We start from the raw sequence: 22,641 nt of genomic DNA, 5'->3' as shown, positions 1-22,641 counted from the left end.
GTATTAAAGATGGATAAGATTTCTAGTTAGTAATGACATTGAGGGATATGGGGATAGCACAAGAACATGGCTTTGAGGTGGATGATTAACTATGGTTGAGAGTGCTGGAACAGGCTCAAGGTGCTGAACACCTACTGCTTCAATTTACCTGTGTTTTAATGATAAACAATTTAAAACCAGAAATGTAGGTATTGCTTTGCTTGGTATTACATTTCACATGGACTGTTAAAGAAACCTATAAAGATTGACAAATTTTCAAATTTATTTCTTTTTCATTTATATATCTGTGAACTATGAGAATTTATACATGATGTGTAAGAGAAACTTGAATGCATCCTGGTGGTGTAACTGCATTCTGAGCCTATGAAAGCATAGAAGTGACTGAGATTAAGATAAAATACACTTCACTTTTTCTTCTCAAAGCTAAATAAACACTTCCATATCCGCCACTGGGAGTTAGCCAGCAACACCCACATACTGTGAACAAATTTTTTTTGAAAAACTGGAGAGGATGTGAGTCAAAGATGCAGCTTTGCACATAAGTCCTGGACATGGTCCAAGTGAACTCTGTGCTGGACAGAAACTGTAGTCTTACAACTTGCTGCAGGTTCTATTATATGAAGATACCTGTGGTTCTGCAAAGGACAACATAAACCTTAATTCTGGTTTGCAGGCTGTCGTCAGGAAATGCATACCACCAGGAGCAAACCTGAAATTCTGCTCCACATCAGCGGCCAGTGAGCCCATATGATTCATTTTCTGTGCTAATAATGCCAAGCTCTGTAGCTTCAGTGTCTATACTAGCCAATGTACCATATTTCCAAGCATCTGTTTACACATTTTCCAAAAGCAGGCACCTCATTATACAGTGGTAGCATCCCTATCTTTACTCAGAATATCTGGGTTCAAGTTCCACTTGCTCTAGAGGTATGACATGACATGACCAAACAAGTTGATTAAAAATAAATTATGATTGTGCTTGTGCACAAGATGAGAATCATCTCAATTTGATTGTCAAGAGTGAGTCAGCTTAAAATGACATACAGTTGTAGTTTCAATTATATTACCAGTATAGAGATGTAAGCAAAGTATACTGTCAAGACATTTACTAAACTTAAGATTTTGTTTCTTATCATAGCAAAACTTAAACTCATTTATCCACCTGCTACTCTGACTTTATTCTTGTATCGTTTTGATCGTACTATCAAATACTATTTTTAACAAAATGCTAATCTACCTGGTAGGATACTTATAAATATTCATATATTTTGATGATTTCACAGAGGGTCCTCCTAGCTTTTGGTGCTGGAGTATATTTGAAATGCATATAAATTGCATATTTGCATAAAGCATATGGTTTACAAGTAATGAGGGAATCAGAGAATTTTGAAGAAAATGTGTTTTAACCTTTTTAACAAGCAAATCTTTCTTTCTTGTTTTCTAGATGCTGAAGAGTATCAACCACCGATATGGAAATCCTATTGTAAGTTTAGAATCTGCATGAAACATATACAAATTTCTATACAGAAGTAAGCTATAACAATGCGTTGATGTTAATCCATACTAACATAGCATCAGCAATTTGATTATTTTCCCCACCATTTTAATGTCAGATTAGCGTTGTAGGCTTTAATTTTACTTTTAATTAAGTCCTTAAGGAAAATTTAACAGATGTGCTTGACAGTAAGAAGACCATTAATTCTTCTGAAATGGTGTTTTGGTAATGTAATGCTCCATTTATACTTCAACATTATTCATAATAGAAGGCTGCTGCTGGTCTGATTTCATTACATTTGTATCACTGGGCAACTTCAGAGTTCTGGCAATAAAATGGAAGTAATTAAAATTAGCAACTGTCTTTAATTTTATTTAATTTATCCTTCTTCATTTCTACACTCTCATCATTACAATGAGTTGTGGTCTATTCATCCTTGTGACAATGATTCCTGGTGTGAAGGGGGAATCAATACATTTTTAGCACCTTCTTGTTAATTTATCTAAATGACTCTCGGTCCAAATGCAAAATCATGCAAAAACATCTTTCAAAAATCATAATCAAGACTTCACATTTCTGACCAGTGGGAAAACTATGATTTGGACAAGGGGATAATATGAAAACTGGTGTCATGTTTGAATCCATCCAATGCAAGGAAATATAGGTGAACAGAGGCAGGCAATTCTGTGACCATTACCAGTTGCTAGCAAAAGCAGTTTGTTACATGAGCTCCCTTGATATTTGAAATCCACCTTGTGGATTAGCCACCAATCCTCTTGCAACTTCCAGCACAGTTAATGTTGCCATCTTGATTAGCTGCTGACACCACCTACTTCTTCACTTCACATCATTTTTCACAGAATACTCAATAGGAGGAGTTTCTGTAGTTTTATTTCTATTTTGTCTCTATGGTTCCCTCCAGCTTCATGATCCAACCTGCACCATTCCCACCAGTCTTACAGGCTCCTTTGTTTGTGGCGGTGTTCTGTCACCTCTCGTATTCCATCGTTGCTCCCTAATTCCTACCCTGTTATTCACCAGTGAATTCCTCTTCAATTCTACAGCAAATTGCTTTGCTTTGGGACAGATGTTACATTGAGTTTATTATGAAAACACAAATTCAGTGGCTTGAAAGAGAAAAAAAAATACAATATGGCAAAGGTAAGAAGTAAGCCTGAAGATTTGAAACGTTTTAAAAACCAACAAACACAACCAGGGAAGCAATAAAATGGGAAAGAATAAACATCTGAGTAATATGAAAACAGACAGCAAGAGCTTCTTTAAATCTCCATAAAGGAACAGAGAAGCCAAAGTGAATGTTAGCCTCTTGGAGAATGAGCTGAAGAAATAGTAATAGAGAAACCAGGAAATGGCAGAAGAGTTGAATAAATACTTTGCTTCAGTTTTCACAGTAAAAGACATTGATAACATCCCCTAATTACTAAATATGTAGTGGGCAAAAGGAACAGAGGAATTAAATATAATAATTTATCACGAGAGGGAAATAGTGATGGGAAACAAATGGGATAAAGACCAATATGTCCCCTGGGATGATAGTCGAATCATAGTACCCTCCAATCCTACAGTGTGGAAGCAATCCATTCGGCCCATTGGGTATGCACCCACCATCCGAGCAGCATCCCTCCCAGACTCCTTTGCATTTCCCATGGCTAATCCTTCTGACCTACACATTCCTGGACACTGGGCAATTTTGAATGGCCAGTCCACCTGACCTGCACACCTTTGGACTGTCAGAGGAAACCAGAGGCACCTAGAGGAAACCCACGCAGACACAGAGAATATGTAAACTCCAAAGTTAAAAATCACACAACACCAGGTTATAATCCAACAGGTTTATTTGAAAGTACAACCTTTTGGAGTGCTGCTCCTTCGTCAGGTAACTAGTGGGGCAGGATCATAGGGCATAAAATTTATAATAAAAGATCAAAGCGTCATACCTAGTGTGATGTATCGAACAAACCTAGATTGCTATTAAGTCTTTAGTTACTTAGAATTGAGATGCAGGTTTCGATTGACAGTCCCAAGGCTGGAATTGAACCTGGGTCCCTGGTACTGTAAGCCAGCAGGGCTAACCACTGAGCCACTGTATGCCCTAAGTGTTGGGATACATCTTAGAACATTAAAGGAAGTGGTTACAGAAATAAGGGTATGCTAGTAATAAACTTGCAGGAATGCTTAGATCCTGGAATAGTTCCAGAGGATTAGAAAACCACCAATATAACACCTTTATTTCAAAAGGGAGGGAAACAAGAAAAAACATGTGGCTATAGGCCAGTTAGCTTAAAATCTGTTGTTGAGAAAACATTTTGGGCCTATTATAAAGGCTGTGATAGCAGAGCAATTAGAAAAACTTAACATGATCAAGAAGAGTCAACAAGGCTTCATCAAGAGGAAATCCTATTTGACAAACTTACTGGAATGTTTGGAGGAGATAGCAATTGGGATAGATAAAGAAGAAGCCGGGGATGTAATATATTAGGATTTTCAGAAGCTGTTTAAGAGGGTACCACACTTTAGACAAGTTAATAAGATGATATCTCATGGTTTTGGAGATATATTAGCACAGGTAGAGGATTGGTTAACTAATGAAAGGGAAAGAGTTTGGGTAACAGTGGATATTCGTGATGGCAGACTGTAAAACTAACAGTGTACCAAGGCATTCAGTGCTGCATCCACAACTTGGGTGAGGAAAGTGAATGTACTATAACGGGTTTGCAAAAATATATAGGAAGGCAATTGATGTAGATGACACAGAGTCTGCAGCTGGATTTATTATCAGGTAAAGAGAGTGGGCAAAAACTTGGCAGATGGAATATCATTTGGGAAATTGTGAGGTTATGCACTTCGACAGGAAGAACAGTGGATTTGGATATTATTTAAGTGGAGAAAGACTGCAGAAGGCTACAAGATGGATTTGGGAATCCTCATCCTTGAATCATCATTTTAGTTTTTTGAGTTTTAAGTATAGAAGTAAGGTGGTTTTACTAAAATTATACAAGGCATAGTCAGACCAGGAAAGTTATACTGGCTTTGGAGGCAAGCCAGAGAAAGTTCATCAAGCTGATAGCAGGTATGGGGGTGCTACCTTATGAGGAGAGATTGAGTATGTTAGGCTGTACCCATTGGAATCTAAAAGAACGAGAGACAACTGAATTGAAACATAGAAGATTCTTGGAGGTCTTTACAGGAAAGCTGAAGAGAGGTTAGTGGGAGAGTCTAGGGCTGAAGAGAGGTTAGTGGGAGAGTCTAGGACTAAAGGGCACAATTTCAGAATATTGTTGCATTGTTTAAGCCAGATGATGAAGAATGTCTTCTGTTGGAAGATAGTGTTACTGTAGAATTCTTTACCTGAAGGGCTGTCAAGACTGGGCTATTTAGTATTTTCAAGGCTGATATGATATGGACAGATTTTGAATTCGTAGGGAAATCAAGGGTTATGTGGAAAGACAAAGTGGGGTTAAGGATTCAGATAAGCCAAGATCACACTGAACTGTGCAGTCGACTCAATGGCTGAATGTCCCACGTTCACTTCTACATCTGATGGTCTTTAGCACAAGTAACATTGACAGATTTAAGACTCAAGGAATTTAGCTCAAAATCCTGGTTCACTTCAAGTTGAAAGGTGATGGAAATCTTCACTGTCTGTTAGAGATAAGGATTTGAATTGAAGTAGTTTTAGGAGGTTGTAGTAATAGTTCAAAACTATTCCTGATTTGACATGAATTGGAAATGTATCTGAACTGTTTTCTTAGGTTCAAGTTTATGAAGACTCCGGTAACTGCAGCTTATAATCAGCTTGTTTACCTTTTACAGCTCACTATTTAATTTTCGAATGATGAACCAGGTGCTATGGCAATTAACTGTAGCAATAAAGATAATGACAATCTGAGAATGGCAGGGAGGAACTGCATGTACAAACTTCGGTCCACTTGTAGTTGACGCCCAACTCTTCAAAAATGTTAAGATGACAACTAAAGATATTTTTTTGCTCAAATGAAAATAAATGCATCTAATCTGATCGCTATTACAGTAACATTGCTGTCAGATGACGTCTCTTGGGACCTGAATATTCAAGAATAATTGATATTCCAGAAGAATGCAATGCTATGAAAGTGTGGTGGGGTTGCTGTGTTACTTAAGGATGGTTTCATTATACTAGTGAGATGTGACTGAGTTCTAAAGATCAACATGTTTGGGTGGGGATTAGAAGCAGCAAAGGTAAGCAGTCAAATGTGGAAATAGTTCTAAGCACCTTACCGGTAATAGTATTGAAGGAGGAGGCTACATGGTAAAACAAATGGTTGTCTAAGAAAAGTACTGCAATTATATGAGTGACTTTAATCTAAATATAGATTGGACAGATCAGCTAGACTGGAAGAGGAGGTCAAAATGTGTTTGTGGTAGTTTTTTAGAGCAATATATCCTAGAGCCATCCAGATTTGAAGCTAAGTTGGATGTGCCAATGTGTAACGAGACAAGTTTAATTCATGACATCATTGTAAAGGAACCTTGAAAAGCAGTGATAATGACATGGTTACATTTGGCTTAAGGAAAGGAGTGGGCCTAAGACAAGTGAATTATACTTGGCAGTGTTTGTTGACAATTGGGGTTTATGCCTAAAATGTCAATTCCCTGTTTCTCGGATGCTGCTTGACCTGCTATGCTTTTCCAGTGCAACCCTTTTACACTCTGAGTCTCCAGCGTCTGCAAGTCCTGACTTTCTCCTACTCAAAAGCAGATGACTATGCCTATGCACCAATTGAGAAATGCATGTGTGCATGATCCCAGACACATTGAGTGTACAGGTACCACAGGTACTGCACTGCGCCTGAATATTGAAGCACACACTTCTGAACCAGGGTTTGGCAACAGAGACTCAGGATGTACATGGAGGGAATTGTGAGGAGAGGAGAGACGCCTGGGTCCTTGACCTGTCTTGTCTCCCTGTGCCATCTCCTGGATCGCGGCCCCCCTTCCCCCCCCTCGCGCCCCCCTTCCCCCCTCTCGCGCCCCCCTTCCCCCCCCCGCGCCCCCTTTCCCCTCTCGCGCCCCCCTTTCCCCTCTCGCGCCCCCCTTTCCCCTCTCGCGCCCCCCTTTCCCCTCTCGTGCCCTACCTTCCCCTCTCGTGCCCCCCCTTCCCCTCTCGTGCCCCCCCTTCCCCTCTCGTGCCCCCCTTCCCCTCTCGTTCCCCCCCTTCCCCTCTCGTGCCCCCCCTTCCCCTCTCGTGTGCCCCCCCTTCCCCTCTCGTGTGCCCCCCCGTCCCCTCTCGCGCGCCCCCCCCGTCCCCTCTCGCGCGCCCCGCCGTCCCCTCTCGCGCACCCCCCCTTCCCCTCTCGTGCCCCCTTCCCCTCTCGTGCCCCCTTCCCCTCTCACCCCCTTCCCCTCTCGCGCGCCCCCCCTTCCCCTCTCACGCGCCCCCCCTTCCCCTCTCACGCGCCCCGCCGTCCCCTCTCGCGCGCCCCACCTTCCCCTCTCGTGCCCCCCCTTCCCCTCTCGTGCCCCCCTTCCCCTCTCGTGCCCCCCCTTCCCCTCTCGTGCCCCCCCTTCCCCTCTCGTGCCCCCCCTTCCCCTCACGTGCCCCCCTTCCCCTCTCATGCCCTCCTTCCCCTCTCGTGCCCTCCTTCCCCTCTCGTGCCCTCCTTCCCCTCTCGTGCCCTCCTTCCCCTCTCGTGCCCTCCTTCCCCTCTCGTGCCCTCCTTCCCCTCTCGTGCCCCCCTTTCCCCTCTCGTGCCCCCCTTTCCCCTCTCGTGCCCCCCTTCCCCTCTCGTGCCCCCCTTCCCCTCTCGTGCCCCCCTTCCCCTCTCACGCCCCCCTTCCCCTCTCGCGCCCCCCTTCCCCTCTCGTGCCCCCCTTCCCCTCTCGTGCCCCCCTTCCCCTCTCACCCCCTTCCCCTCTCGCGCGCCCCCCCGTCCCCTCTCGCACCCCCCCTTTCCCTCCCGTGCCCCACATTCCCCTCTCGTGCCACCCCTTCTCCTCTCGCGCGCCCCCATTCCCCACTGGCCTTCCCCACTGGCTCTTCCCTCCCCCACTGGCCTCCCGCCCCCCCCCCCCCACCCCCAGCGCCCTCCGTTCCTCTCTCACGCCCACCCCCATTCCCCTCTCGCGCTACCCCTTTCCCCTATCGCGCCCCCATTCCCCACTGGCCTTGCCCACTGGCCTCCCCCAGCGCCCCCCCTTCCCCTCTCGTGCCCCCCCTTCCCATCTCGCGCGCCCCCCTTGCCCTCTCGTGTGCCCCACCTTCCTCACTGGCCCCCTGTCCCCCTCTCGCACGCCCCCCTTCCCCTCTTGCGTGCCTCCCCTTCCCCTCTTGCATGCCTCCTCTTCCCCTCTCGACCCCCCCCTTCCCCTCTCGACCCCCCCCCGCCCCATGCCCCACTGCCCCCCCTCCCCTACTGGCCTTCCCCTCTCGCGCGCCCCCCTTCCCCTCTTGCGCGCGCCCCCCTTCCCCTCTGGCCCCCCCTTCCCCACTGGCCTCCCCCTTCTCCTCTCACACGCTCCCCCCTTGCTGTCTCGCCCCCTCCATCCCCACTGCTTCCCCCAATTCCCCACTGGCAATCCCCTCGCGTGCCCCCCCTTCTCCTCTCGCGTGCCCCCCCTTCTCCTCTCGCGTGCCCCCCCTTCTCCTCTCGCGTGCCCCCCTTTCTCCTCTCGCGTGCCCCCCTTTCTCCTCTCGCGTGCCCCCCTTTCTCCTCTCGCTGCCCCCCTTCTCCTTCGCGTGCCCCCCCTTCCCCTCTCGCACACCCCGCCCCTTACCCTCTCGCGTGCTCTCCCTTCCCCTCTCGCGCGCCCCCCCTTCCCATCACACCCGCCCCCTTGCTCTCTCGCCCCCTCCTTCCCCACTAATTTCCCCCCCCTTCCCCACTGGCCTTCCCCTCTTGCGCTCCCCCTTCTCTCGCACCCCCCCTTCTCCTCTCTCGCCCCCCCTTCCCCTCTCACGTGCCCCCTCTCACGCATCCCCTACTTTCCCTCTCGCGCGCCCCCTACTATCCCTCTCGCGCGCCCCCTACTTCCCCTCTTGCGCGGCCCCTACTTCCTCTCTCACGCACCCCCTTGCCCTCTCGCGCCCACTGCCCTCTCGCCCCGTCACCTCCCTTCCCCAATGGCCTCCTCTCCCCACTCGCACCCCTCCTTCTCCTTCCCCTTCCCCTTCCCCTTCCCCTTTGCCCTCTCTTCCCCTCTCGCTCCCCTTCCCCCCTCGCCTGCCACCCCTTCCCCACTCGCCTGCCACCCCTTCCCCCCTCGCCCGCCCCCCCTTCCCCCCTCGCCCGCCCCCCCTTCCCCTCTCGCTCCCACCCTTCCCCTCTCGCTCCCCCTTTCCCTCTCGCCTGCTCCCCCTTACCCTGTCGCCCGCCCCCCTTCCCCACTCACCACCCCTTGCCCATTCGGCCCCTCTTCCTCTCTCGCCACCCTTCCCCTTTCGCTGCCCCATTCCCCTCTCGCTCCCCCTTCCCCTCTCGCTCCCCCTTTCCCCTCTTGCTTCTCCCTTCACCTCTTGCCCGCCCGCCCTTCCTCTCGTGCCCCCCGTTCCCCTCTCGCGCCCCCCCTTCCCCTCTCGCATATTCCCACTTCCCCTCTCGCGCGCCCCGCCTTGCTCTCTTGCCCCCTCCATCCCCACTGGTTCCCCCCCTTCCCCACTGGCCTTCCCCTCTTGCGCACCCCCTTCTCCTCTCTCGCCCCTCCTTCCCCTATCGTGCCTCCTCCTTCCCCTATTGTGCCCCCCTCCTTCCCCTGTTGTGCCCCCCCCCTTCCCCTATTGTGCCCCCCCCCTTCCCCTCTCGCACACCCCCCCTTCCCCTCTCGCACACCCCCCCTTCCCCTCTCGCGCCCCCCCTTCCCCTCTCGCGCCCCCCGTTCCCTCTCTCGCCCCGTTTGCCCACTCGCGCCCCCACTTCCCCTCTCGCCCCCCCTTCCTCTCTCGCGTATTTCCCCTTCCCCTCTCGCCCCCCCTTCCCCTCTCGCCCCCCCCTTCCCCTCTCGCCCCCCCTTCCCCTCTCGCCCCCCCTTCCCCTCTCGCCCCCCCTTCCCCTCTCGCCCCCCCTTCCCCTCTCGCCCCCCCTTCCCCTCTCGCCCCCCCCTTCCCCTCTTGCGTATTCCCCCTTCCCATCTCGCGCGCCCCCCTTTGCTCTCTCGCCACCTCCTTCCCCACTGGTTCCCCCCCTTCCCCACTGGCCTTCCCCTCTTGCGCGCCCCCTTCTCCTCTCTCGCCCCTCCTTCCCCTCTTGTGCCCCCCTCCTTCCCCTCTCGTGCCCCCCTCCTTCTCCTCTTGTGCCCCCCTCCTTCTCCTCTTGTGCCCCCCTCCTTCCCCTCTCGTGCCCCCCTCCTTCCCCTCTCGTGCCCCCCTCCTTCCCCTCTCGTGCCCCCCTCCTTCCCCTCCCGTGCCCCCCTCCTTCCGCTCTCGCGCGCCCACTACCTCGCCCCCGCGTGCGCCCACTACCTCCCCCCATCGTGCGCCCACTACCTCCCCCCCTCGTGCGCCCCCCTCTTCCCCACTCGCGCCCCCCTCTTCCCCACTCGCGCCCCCATCTTCCCCACTCGCGCCCCCCTCTTCCCCACTCGCGCCCCCATCTTCCCCACTCGCGCCCCCCTCTTCCCCACTCGCGCCCCCCTCTTCCCCACTCGCGCCCCCCTCTTCCCCACTCGCGCCCCCCTCTTCCCCACTCGCGCCCCCCTCTTCCCCACTCGCGCCCCCCTCTTCCCCACTCGCGCCCCCCTCTTCCCCACTCGCGCCCCCCTCTTCCCCACTCGCGCCCCCCTCTTCCCCACTCGCGCCCCCATCTTCCCCACTCGCGCCCCCATCTTCCCCACTCGCGCCCCCCCTCTTCCCCACTCGCGCCCCCCTCTTCCCCTCTCAACCCCCCTTCCCCACTGGCCTTCCCCTCTCGCGCACTCCCCCCTTCTCCCCTCACACGCCTTGCCCCTTCCCCCCTCGCACTCCCTACCCCTTCCCATCTCACACGCTCTCTTGCCCCCTCCTTCCCCACTGGTTCCCCCCCTTCCCCATTGGCCTTCCCCTCTCGTGCGCCCCCTTCCCCTCTTGTGCGCCCCCTTCCCCTCTCGTGCGCCCCCTTCCCCTCTTGTGCGCCCCCTTCCCCTCTCGTGCGCCCCCTTCCCCTCTCGTGCGCCCTTCCCCTCCTCCTCCTTCATAACTCCTCCTTCCCCTCTCTCTTCCGCCCTCCACCCCGCCCACTCAGCCCCCCTCTCACTCCAGCCCCCTCTCCCTCCTGCCCTTCCCCTAACCTCACCCTCCTTCCTCCATCCAGCCCCCCATTCCCCCACTCCCACTCACACTGCTAATTAGTAAAGTTGAGTACTGTATCAAAAGTAAAATCATATGATTCTGCAAAAATTAGTTAGGGAATGATAGAGCTTAAAAAGCAGCCAAGAATAACACAAAAAAAGGAGGGCATAAACCCCAAGTGTCAACAAACACTGCCAACTTTAAAACATTTGTCTGAGGCCCACTCCTTCAGCCAAATGTAACCATGTCATTATCACTGTTTTTTAAGGTTCCTTTACAATGATGTCATGAATTAAACCTGTCTCGTTCCACATTGGCCCATCCAACTTAGCTTCAAATCTGGATGGCTCTAGGATATATTGCTCTAAGAAACTATCACAAACACATTATGACCTCATCCTCCAGTCTAGCTGATCTATCCGATCTATATTTAGATTAAAGTCACTCATGACAATTGCAGTGCTTTTCTTAGGCAACCGTTTGTTTTCCCATGTAGTCTCCTCCTTCAATATTGTTACCGATAAGGTGCTTAGAACTATTTCCACATTTGACTGCTTAAGTGTGTTTCTGCACTGGCAGAAACATTAGAAGGCACCAATAACAGCTCAGAAATATTTGTAAATCAAGGGGTGAAAGAAAGAGAGGAACTTAAAACAATTGCAATCAGGATAAGTTAGAGCTAATAACAGTTCAAAGTATCCTAACAGTACAGCTTCCACTTGCTTCAGTACTAGTGTTAATTTCAAAGGAATTGAGACTCATTTCTCCCACACCAGCTTTTGAGACACTAATTTCACTCTCTAATCTTATTTACCCTCCTCCAACATGTTTGTGGTTCAGCTACCAATCTAGAGATCATTAGATTTGATGTTCTTTTTAATTTTGCCCCGAGCTGCTATACTCTCTAAGCAGAACCTCTTATCAATGTCATTGGTATCGACATGGATTAATGACAATTCGATCCTCCCTTTCCCATTGCACTTCCCAGTCCCACTCAAACAGGCAACATAAATGTCTGGACTCTTGTTCCCAACAAAAGAGAATTGTGTCTATCTCCAGCAATATACTGTCTGTGCTGCACTACATTTCTAATAAACTTCTTGAATGGCTTCCTGTACAACTGTGCCATGGCCACTTTGATCATCCACCCTGCCTTGTTCTGCTTTCATCTGTACAGGTCACCAGAACCTCGATCCTTTTGCACAATTGCAAGGGCTGATTCTCTTCCACTTCTGTCCTTTTGATCATACCTACCTAACTGCCAGTCATTATGTTCTGCGCCTGACCATGGAACAAAACAGAGTACCCTACTCCAAGGGGTGTGACGATCTCTTGAAACAATGTGTCCTGGTAACATTCCCCCTCACTGATTTGTCACAGTACCTTCAGCTTGGCCTCCAGCTCAGTGACTAAGAGCTGAAATTCCTCCAGACACAGGCACAATTAGATTAGATTAGATTAGATTACTTACAGTGTGGAAACAGGCCCTTCGGCCCAACAAGTCCACACCGCCCCGCCGAAGCACAACCCACCCATACCCCTACATCTACCCCTTACCTAACACTACGGGCAATTTAGTATGGCCAATTCACCTGACCTGCACATCTTTGGACTGTGGGAGGAAACCAGAGCACCCGGAGGAAACCCACGCAGACACGGGGAGAACATGCAAACTCCACAGTCAGTCAGTCGCCTGAGGCGGGAATTGAACCCGGGTCTCTAGCGCTGTGAGGTAGCAGTGCTAACCACTGTGCCACCGTGCCGCCCACTAGATTGTAGATGTGTTCGCCATGGATCACAGGAATATCCATGAACCCCCACGTTCAGCAGCTTTACACATTTTCTGTCCTGCCACCTTCATCACGTTTAATTAATTTTTTTATTTGCACTTTAATTAATGTCCAATTTGTACTTATTATTTAAGTAAGTTTTTCTTACCCTGATTGGCTTATCTTAAATAGGGAATTCCAACATAGTAAGTTGCACTGAATAACAAATAATGATTTGTAGAGTTACCCAAGTTTTGAAAGATAAACGAGAAAAATAATCATCAACTAATCAACCAACTATGTTCTTGTGATCTTTTTCTCAAATCATGATCAGCCCACTCACAAACCCAAGGTTGACATGGATAAGTGCTGTATTCTGTTACTGGGTCATCCTGTCTCCTGCTCTTTTCAAGAGATGATCTTATGATGCACAGTTTGGACCTGTACCCATTGGGATTTAGAAGTGTGTGATTCCTGAATTGCTGAAACATGTAAAATCCTGAGTAGAGTTGACAGGTTAATGCTGAAAAGGAGACGTAGTTTAAAAGTAAGTGACCTCCCGTTTACCTTGAGATGAGGAGAAATTTTTATGCATGATGTCGATCTATGAAATTTGCTTTGCTACAAAGGGGTGAGGTCACTGATTTTTTTTTAAAGACAGAAGTAGATAGATCCTTGATTGAATGGGTCTCAAAGGTTATGGGTGGACAGCAAAGCACAGTTGAGCCCATAATCATATTAACCACGATCTTATCAAATTGTTAAGCATATTAAACACATGGGAGTTTGGGTAATGGACTGATATGAATAGAGAATGGTTGGCAAACAGATACTGGAACATAGAATCAAAGAGGTCTTTTTCTGAGTAGTAGTCGAATCCCAGCTAAAACCACTGCCTATTTACAGTATATGTTAATATAACGTTAATGAATGAGATGAGGCAACTAAATGCAATATTTTCCAAGTTTGCTGATAATGCAAAGCTGGATGGGAGAATGAGCTGTGAGTAGGATGCAGAGATGTTTCAGTGAGAGTTGTGAGTGGGCAGTAGCATGGAGGATGACGTATAATGTTGATAAATGTGAAGTCATCCACTTCAGTTACAAAAATGGTCTGGCAGATTATTATCCGAATGGCAATAGGTGAGGAAATATAAAGGTAGAACTAGACCCGGGTGTCCTCATACACCAGTCACTGAAGCTGAGAATGCTGGTCTCGGAGGCAATAAATAAGGCAAATGGTATGCTAGCCTTCATAGCAAGAGGAATAGGAGTGCATGTGTAGGAATGTCTTAGTACAACTGTACAGGGGCTTGGTGAGATGACAGCTCGGGTATTGTATGCAGTTTTGGTTTCTTTGCTAAAGGGTGTTCTGGCTATGGAGGGAGTGCAATTCAAGTTTAGATTAGAGTAGTGCTGGAGAAACACACCAGGTCAGGCAGCAGTCGAGGAGCAGGAAAATCGACGTTTGGGGCAAAAGGGCTGCTGCCCGAAATGTCTATTTTCCTGCTCCTCGGATGCTGCCTGACCTGGTGTGCTTTGACAGCACCACTTTAATCTTGACTCTAATCCCCAGCATCTGCAGTACCCACTTTTGCCTGCAATTAAAGCTTACCAGATTGCGTCCTATGATGGTAGGAATGATAAATGAAAAAAAGATTGAATCAAGAAGGACTATATTCAGTGGCATTTAGAAGAATGAGGGTAATCTCATAGAAACATATTAAATTCGAAGTGGACTAGACAGAATAAATGTTTCCAGACTGGGGATTCCGAACCCAAGGTCCGAGTCTAAGGGAAAAGGGTAGGTCATTTTGGACTTAGATGAGGAAAAGTTTCTTCACCCAGAAAGTAGTGAATCTGTCACAGGAAATGGCTGAGGCTAAGACATTGAATGTTTTCAAGAAAGAAATAGATATTGGAGCAGTATGGTGGCAGTAGTTAGCACTGCTGCCACATGGCGCCAGGGATCTGGGTTCATTTCTGGCTTCGTCTGACTGTCTGTGTGGAGTTTGCACATTCTTCCTATGTCTGTGTGAATTTCCTTTGGGTTGTCCAGTTTTCTCCCACAGTCCAAAGACGTGCAGATGAGGTGAACTGGCCATGCTAAATAATCTCATAGTGTAGAGGGGTACGCAGGCTAGCTGGATTAGCCATGGTAGGAGTGGGGTTACAAGAATAGAGTTTGGGGTGGGGGTTGGATCCAGGTGGAATGCTCTTTGGAGGGTCCGTGCAGACTCGAATGGCCTCTTTCCATGCTGTAAGGATTTGGAGCTAAAGAGACCAAAAGGTGTGGGGAGAAAGCAGGATCAGAGGTTCTGGGTTGGATGACCAGCCATATTGAATAACAGGGCAAGCACAATGCGCTGAATGGCCTCATCCTGTTCTATTTTCTGTGTTTATGGTGGAACAGACACAAAGTGTCTCCTCATTCAAATGTTTATTTGTCAAATTAGCAGTGGTTGAAACGAGGTTGAAACTAGAGAAAATAGGTTAAATTTTAAAAAAGAAAAGAGTTCTCTCCTTCTGTGGCTTAAAGCCAGTTGAGATAGTCCTTGTTATAGTTCTAACTCTTACCCCGCTGGAAGAAAATGCCAGATCGTGCTGACCTAAGGAGGTGGCTGAAACCAACTCCTGTGACAGAGTGGAACGAGCTTTGCCCTACACATCACGCTGTTCTGTTTCAATGCTCATTGCTAGTGATGGGATGAAAATAAAAGATATTTCATTGTTATGAACTTTAATGAGTGAAAACATTTAAAAGGAGAAGGTAGATTTTTAAAAATTTGTTCATGGGATGTGGACATCACTGGTCAGACAAGAACTTATTGTTCGTCCTTGATTAGACAAAGGGCGGTTGAGAGTCAACCACATTGCTGTGGGTCTGTAGTTGCATGCAGGCCAGACCGGGTAAGCATGGCAGATTTCCCTCCCTGAAGTGGCATTGGTGAGCCAGATGGGTTTTTCTGGCAAATGACACCAGTTTCATGGTTATCATTACACACTTAATCCCAGATTTCTTTTCTTATTGAATGCAAATTCACCTGCATGATGGAATTTAAACCTGGGTCCCCAGAACATTACTTGGAATTCTGGATTAAAGTCCAGATAATAGCATTAGCCATCACCTCCATAATTGAGTTTAAGACAAAAAACTGATCCTGTGATGGTTTTATATTTGCAGTATATGGAAAAAGGTAATCATCTGAGATTGAGATGTATCTGAGACGCCCAATATTTGGAATTTTTCTATAAGAAAATTCCTTCAATTATTAGAATGTTACAGGCAATTTTCAAAAAGAACAATATCAAACTGTATTTAATTTCCATTAATTAGTTATTTTTGTTTCACCCCCTCATTGCAGTAATTATAACTTTTTCTGTCTGTTCTCAGAATAAGCACCCATATTTATGAATAGGTATAAAATATATTCTGTCCTCTGCTCTTTATCTAGATAATTGCTCATGCTGCATTTATCGAGTATTTTTGGACCTGCTGATAAGTCTGCAGTTTTCAGTCTCCCTTCAGCCGCATTATATTTCATCCAGTGATTTAACTGAGAAATAAGCAATCTGCTTCCCTCACTAGAAAACCGAAACATCTGTTGAAACTTGTAATTTAGTTTAAATCGCTCTCCCAAGCTGGGAATCTGTTGCTGTTCATCTGCAGTAACCAATTCCTTAGCTGCTGTTTTGATGATCCAATTGATGTGGCAGTTTCTAGGACAAACAGTAGTTGATTAACCATTTTACAACCAAATTTTTTTTCATGACCTAACAGTGCAGGCTGACAAAATATCTGCTTGTGTCTATTTCCATACTTTGCTTTTCCTGGATCAGAGTTTGTGTCTTGACCAAGCATGACTGACCAGCAGCAGCTGCTCCTCTTATTGTCTTCTATAGGCATATTGAAAGGACTTAAAGGGTTAAGGTTAACCTGTTTGGCTTTTTCACGAAAATGCTTTCTGAAAAATGTTGCAAGTCTGAAATCCAATGTCAAATCAGACATGAAATAAAGACACAATGAATGGAGTGTAGGCGACCAACATACATGAAGGAGACGTGGCAGCCATTTCAGTGTCCTGGTGGTGCAGAAAATCTCCCAAGTTCACCTCCATTGAAATGGTGAAATTGACAACAGGTTGAGAACCCGTTTCAGTGCATCGACGTCCACGTTTAACTGTGGTTTGTTCGGCTGTGGGAGCAAACCTCATGGGAGATGCATGTTGTCAATTTCAACATATCACTAACTTAAGAATGGTTTTAATATGAGTTTGGGATTTAACTGCAAGTGCTTGAATTTCCTGGGGCTTTTGGAATTTGCCAATGAAAGTAAAGTGAGTACATCATGGTAAGGGGATAGAAGAAATTATACGACAAATATTACACTAAATATTGAAACTGTATGCTTTATTAACTATTTATGTCAAAGGCTTTTGTTTATAGTACTTGGCCTGAGTTTCAACATTCATCACTTTCATTTACCTAAACTGCACTTTGTAGATGTGAGTTGTCACATCAGCATGGTTGCCAAAATTTGAAAGGGTCCCTTTCAAAGGACCTCTGTACTTGGTATTAAGTGCTCGCTTTCCTTCTATCGCCAGTAAAGCAGAACAGTAATCGAATGTGGCATGAACAAATACTTTCATTTGACTTCAAAATCAGACAGAAACTTAGCAATTTCACATTGTGCACTGTTAGGTGCATTATAATGTTCTGGAGTAGGCATAAGAAAGCAGAATGAAGACATTGATCTGATACATGTATTAAGACGGTGTTGAATATGCCACTGTTCCCACCTTAGTTGCTATGCTTAAGTTAATAAACTGCTTTTGTCATTACATCCATGAGCGTAACACTACACTCTTGCTGCTCAACCTCAAATCAATCTCCAGCCACAGTTGCTTATTTTCATTGCCAAACATTCCCCCCTCCTCAATATGGAACAGTACAGAACAACCTCAGTTATCTGAATGCCAAATTATTCGAATTTCAGATTATCCGGATAAGATCTCGAGGTCCTGTAAAAATATTATCTGTTTTCCAAACAATCCGTTATCTCAGCAATGTTATCCGAGCAGAATATTCCTTGCCCATCTTGTTCAGATAATCAAGATTATTCTGTATTTCCTTATGGGTCTTAGCAGCCAACATCGTTTCCAAACGGAGATGCAGACTTGGTATTTCACTCTAACAGTTTTTTTTTCCATTGTTCTGTGACGTCTCGAATCCATCAACTATTACTCATGCAGTGCCCCTTTAAATGTCTGCATTGAAATCCTCTCAGGCAAATCATTATGACAGCTGCTCAACCTAATTGGCTGGCAAATCTGGAAGTCAGATGCAAGTAGCTGTGTTTAAAAGTCACTGACAAATGCACTGCATTTGATTCTAAATTTCCACAGGCCTCTAAACGCCCTCACCTTATCCCATCAAGTTCCTGCTTGATGCTTTCTTACAGTCATAGAGCTGCATAGCGTCCAACTCGTCCATCCTGACCAGATTTCTAAATTAATCTAATCTCATTTGCCAGCATTTAGCCCATATCCCTCTAAACTCTTCCTACTCATGTACCTATCTAGATGCCTTTTAAATGCTGTGATTGTACCAGCCTCCACCATCTTTAGAAGCTCATTCCATACGTGCACCACCCTTTGCTTGAAAATGTCACCCCTTAAATCCCCCTTAAATCTTTCCCCTCTCACCTTAAACCTATGACCTGTAGTTTTGGACTGCCCTACCCTGAGGAAAAGACCTTGATTATTCACCCTATCTACACCCCTCATGATTTTATCATCTTCTATAACGTCACTGCAGCCTCTGATGCTCCAGGGGAAATAGCCCCAGCCTATTTAGCCTCGCTGTATAGCTCGAACCCTCCAATGCTTTCTGAACCCTACATGTTTCCCCACTGCCGTCCATGGAGACACCACCACACTGACTTGGATTCCTTGACAGTCTCTGGGTCAAATTTCTGGAATTCCCTCCTTAAAAGCATTGTGGGTCTACCTACAGCAAATGGACAGCAGTAGTTCAGGAAGACAGCTCATAATCACCTTCTCAAGAGCAGTTAGTGATGGATAATAAATTTTGGCTGAGTCAACAAAGACAAGTTCCCCTAAATGACTAATGATTTTGTAAAAAGTCTATTTTAGATTATCAATAGATGCATCAATGAACCAAAGAATATACGTTTGGAAATAATTTATATTTATTTTCAACTAATTCTTTTAGACAATAAACAATTTTAGTCAAATTAAACAAACATAAATTGAAATTATATTAAACTACTAGCTATAATTTGTTTTTGTTGTGAATTTGATGAGGGTTAGCTATTCATTGAGAAAGTAACTCTATCATACCTGCCTTCACTGTGTACTATCTCTATTTAACCATAAAATCTGAATGGGTCTTTACAGAAGGCAACTGCATGAAAGCCAACAAAACAATTCAAAAATGCTACATAATGTTATCTCTTTTCCCACTTCATATGTTTGTCCTACATATTAAAATTTCTCTGGTAAAAATATAATTTTAAATCAAAAATTATTGTAGCCGGTTTTCCGTTAACCAGTCATTTTACAGACAGTCAATGGGAATTGCACTTGGAGCTCCTCGGAATTCCCATTGTAGCACTTTAAAGGAATTGCCTGGGAAAATGAAGATTCTGTTGGGAAATTCCTCTATGCTTGGAATCTTTTGACCATCCTCATTAAAAACTGAGGGCTTCAGAATGTTCTGGTGAAATGAAGTCAACACTTTACTCCAGGAAAATCTCAACAGTTGAAATACATTGTCTAACGCCTGAGTAACTATTAAACAGACATCATACTTCCCTGTCACACAACCCAGACCTCAGACCTAATAAGAATCTCCTCCCTGAAATGCAGAGCTCCCTTCTTTCATTGTAAAAAAAAACCAGGGGCTAGAGTGGCAGTGTGTGTCGGATTGCCACTCTCTGGAAAATCTGGCCCAATTTATCATAGGGAGATAATTTTAGTAAAATTGTTTTTTTATATACAGACGTTTATGGCTTCACTGCAATTACACAGCAGGGGAATTTCTCGCATAGGAATTTAGAAGCAAAAAAAAAACTATTACCCTCTTATATTCCTAGTGAGTGGCAATGAAAGCTCAATCATTGCTGCTTCGCAACTAACTGCTTGAGTGTGTGAAAGATGATTTACCTGTCCATATTTATTTATTTACTTTCATGCTTCTTTGTATTGTTTGTGAAAATAACCAGTCTTTGCTCATCCATTAGAGTTTCCACATAGTTAATGACAGGATTGACCTTACGATTAGCAGCAACATCTCCATATTTAATTCCTCTAATGAATGTTTCAAGCATCAAGCTGACAACTCAATCTAGCTTTTTGTTTGGCATACTAGATGGATTTTTGTTTCTTCAGTTTCAGTTTTTCTTTTGGATTTCCATGATGGTAGATCTTTTTGTAACGTCATGCTTTGCCTCTTTAGATTTGAAAAAAGAATTGAAGCTCGTTATTATGTAAACCAATCAAACATAACTTTTGTATCAAAAGACTGTGTGCTACTGTTTTAAAATGGGCACACTACTAACATATTCATACAGGAAATTCTAAGATTATAAAAATATTTTCACTGTATAGCACAAGCTCTATGATGCATGCATATTATATAGAGTCATAGAGATATACAGCATGGAAACAGACCTTTCGGTCCAACCCGTCCATGCCGACCAGATATCCCAACCCAATCTAGTACCAACTGCCAGCACCCGGCCCATATCCCTCCAAACCCTTCCTATTCATATACCCATCCAAATGCCTCTTAAATGTTGCAATTGTACCAGCCTCCACCACATCCTCTAGCAGATTATTCCATACACGTACCACCTCTGTGTGAAAAAGTTGCCCCTTAGGTCTCTTTTATATCTTTCCCCTCTCACCCTAAACCTATGCCCTCTAGTTCTGGACTCCCCGACCCCAGGGAAAAGACTTTGCTTATTTATCCTATCCATACCCCTCATAATTTTGTAGACCTCTATAAGGTTTACATCCCTCAGCCTCCGACGCTCCAAGGAAAACAGCCCCAGCCTGTTCAGCCTCTCCCTGTAGCTCAGATCTTCCAACCCTGGCAACATCCTTGTAAATCTTTTCTGAACCCTTTCAAGTTTCACAACACCTTTCCGATAGGAAGGAGACCAGAATTGCACGGAGTATTCCAACAGTGGCCTAACTAATGTCCTGTACAGCCGTAACATGACCTCCCAACTCCTGTATTCAATACTCTGACCAATAAAGGAAAGCATACCAAACGCCACCTTCACTATCCTATCTACCTGCAACACTACTTTCAAGGAGCTATGAACCTGCACTCCAAGGTCACTTTGTTCAGAAACACTCCCTAGGACCTTACCATTAAGTGTATAAGTCCTGCTAGGATTTTCTTTCCCAAATGCAGCACCTCACATTTATCTGAATTAAACTCCATCTGCCACTTCTCAGCCCACTGGCCCATCTGGTCCAGATCCTGTTGTAATCTGAGGTAACCCTCTTCGTTGTCCACTACACCTCCAATTTTGGTGTTATCTATAAACTTACTAACTGTACCTGTTTGCTCGCATCCAAATCATTTATGTAAATGACAAAAAGTAGAGGGCCCTGCACCGATCCTTGTGACACTCCACTGGTCACAGGCCTCCAGTCTGAAAACAAATTTCCACCACTACCCTCTGTCTCCTACCTTTTGAGCCAGTTCTGTATCCAAATGGCTAGTTCTCCCTGTATTCCATGTGATCTAACCTTGCTAACCAGTCTCCCATGGGGAACCTTGTTGAACTGCTCTGCCCTCATCAATCTTCTTTGTTACTTCTTCAAAAAAACTCAATCAAGTTTGTGAGACATGATTTCCCACGCACAAACCCATGTTGACTATCCCTAATAAGTCCTTGCCTTTCCAAATACATGTACATCCTGTCCCTCAGGATTCCTTCCAACAACTTGCCCACCACCGAGGTCATGCTCACCGGTCTATAGTTCCCTGGCTTGTCATTACCACCCTTCTTAAACAGTCACACCACGTATGCCAACCTCCAGTCTTCTGGCACCTCACGTATGACTATCAGCAAGAGGCCCAGCAATCACTTCTCTAGCTTCCCACAGAGTTCTTGGGTACACCTGATCAGGTCCTGGGGATTTATCGACTTTTAACCATTTCAAGACATCCATCACTTCCTCCTCTGTAATCTGGACATCTTGCAAGATGTCATCATCTATTTCCCTACAGTCTATATCTTCCATATCCTTTTCCACAGTAAATATTGATGCAAAATATTCATTTAGTATCTCCCCCATTTTTTATGGCTCCACACAAAGGCTGCCTTGCTGATCTTTGAGGGGCCCTATTCTCTTCCGAGTTACCCTTTTGTCCTTGATATATTTGTAAAAACCCTTTGAATTCTCCTTAATTCTATTTGCCAAAGCTGTCTCATGTCCCTGTTTTGCCCTCCTGATTTCCCTCTTAAGTATACTCCTACTTCCTTTATACTCTTCTAAGGATTTGCTCGATCTATCCTGTCTGTACCTGACATATGCTTCCTTCTTTTTCTGAACCAAACCCTCAATTTCTTTAGTCATCCAGCATTCCCTATATCTACCAGCCTTCCCTTTCACCCTGACAGGAATATACTTTCTCTGGATTCTTGTTATCTCATTTCTGAAGGCTTCCCATTTTCCAGCTGTCCATTTTACCTGCGAACATCTGCCTCCAATCAGCTTTCGAAAGTTCTTGCCTAATACTGTCAAAATTGGCCTTTCTCCAATTTAGAATTTCAACTTTTAGATCTGGTCTATCCTTTTCCATCACTATTTTAAAACAAATAGAATTATGGTCGCGTGCTACCCCACTGACATCCTCAGTCACCTGCCCTGCCTTATTTCCCAAGAGTAGGTCAAGTTTTGCACCTTGTCTAGTAGGTACATCCACATACTGAATCAGAAAATTGTCTTGTACACACTTAAGAAATTCCTCTCCATCTAAACCTTTAATAATGCCTTTGTTTTTTTCCCCTGTGTAATCCCTATGCACAAAAATATCAGTGCTCCTTCAATTCTGACTTCTATTTTGACATTTCCG

At 45.8% G+C, this 22,641-nt stretch overlaps 1 protein-coding gene across 2 annotated transcripts in view; it reads left to right on the top strand.

Annotated features, from left to right (window-relative positions):
- The window catches only part of chn2 (chimerin 2), a 367,748-nt gene that overhangs the window by 194,659 nt on the left and 150,448 nt on the right, over positions 1 to 22,641 (top strand). The window contains exon 2 of one of the 2 annotated variants that reach the window (XM_072575033.1): positions 1,445 to 1,483. In XM_072575033.1, coding sequence (XP_072431134.1) covers positions 1,445 to 1,483 — 39 coding nt within the window. Of the gene's footprint in view, positions 1 to 1,444; positions 1,484 to 3,912; positions 3,921 to 22,641 lie in introns of those variants that run through there. The other variant, XM_072575036.1, reaches the window with a different exon arrangement.

The sequence above is a fragment of the Chiloscyllium punctatum genome, chromosome 8 (genome assembly GCF_047496795.1).
Source record: "Chiloscyllium punctatum isolate Juve2018m chromosome 8, sChiPun1.3, whole genome shotgun sequence".
NCBI classification, from domain to species: domain Eukaryota; kingdom Metazoa; phylum Chordata; class Chondrichthyes; order Orectolobiformes; family Hemiscylliidae; genus Chiloscyllium; species Chiloscyllium punctatum.
The sequence above is the reverse complement of the archived record's forward strand: the minus strand, read 5'-3'. Positions and strand labels throughout refer to the sequence as shown.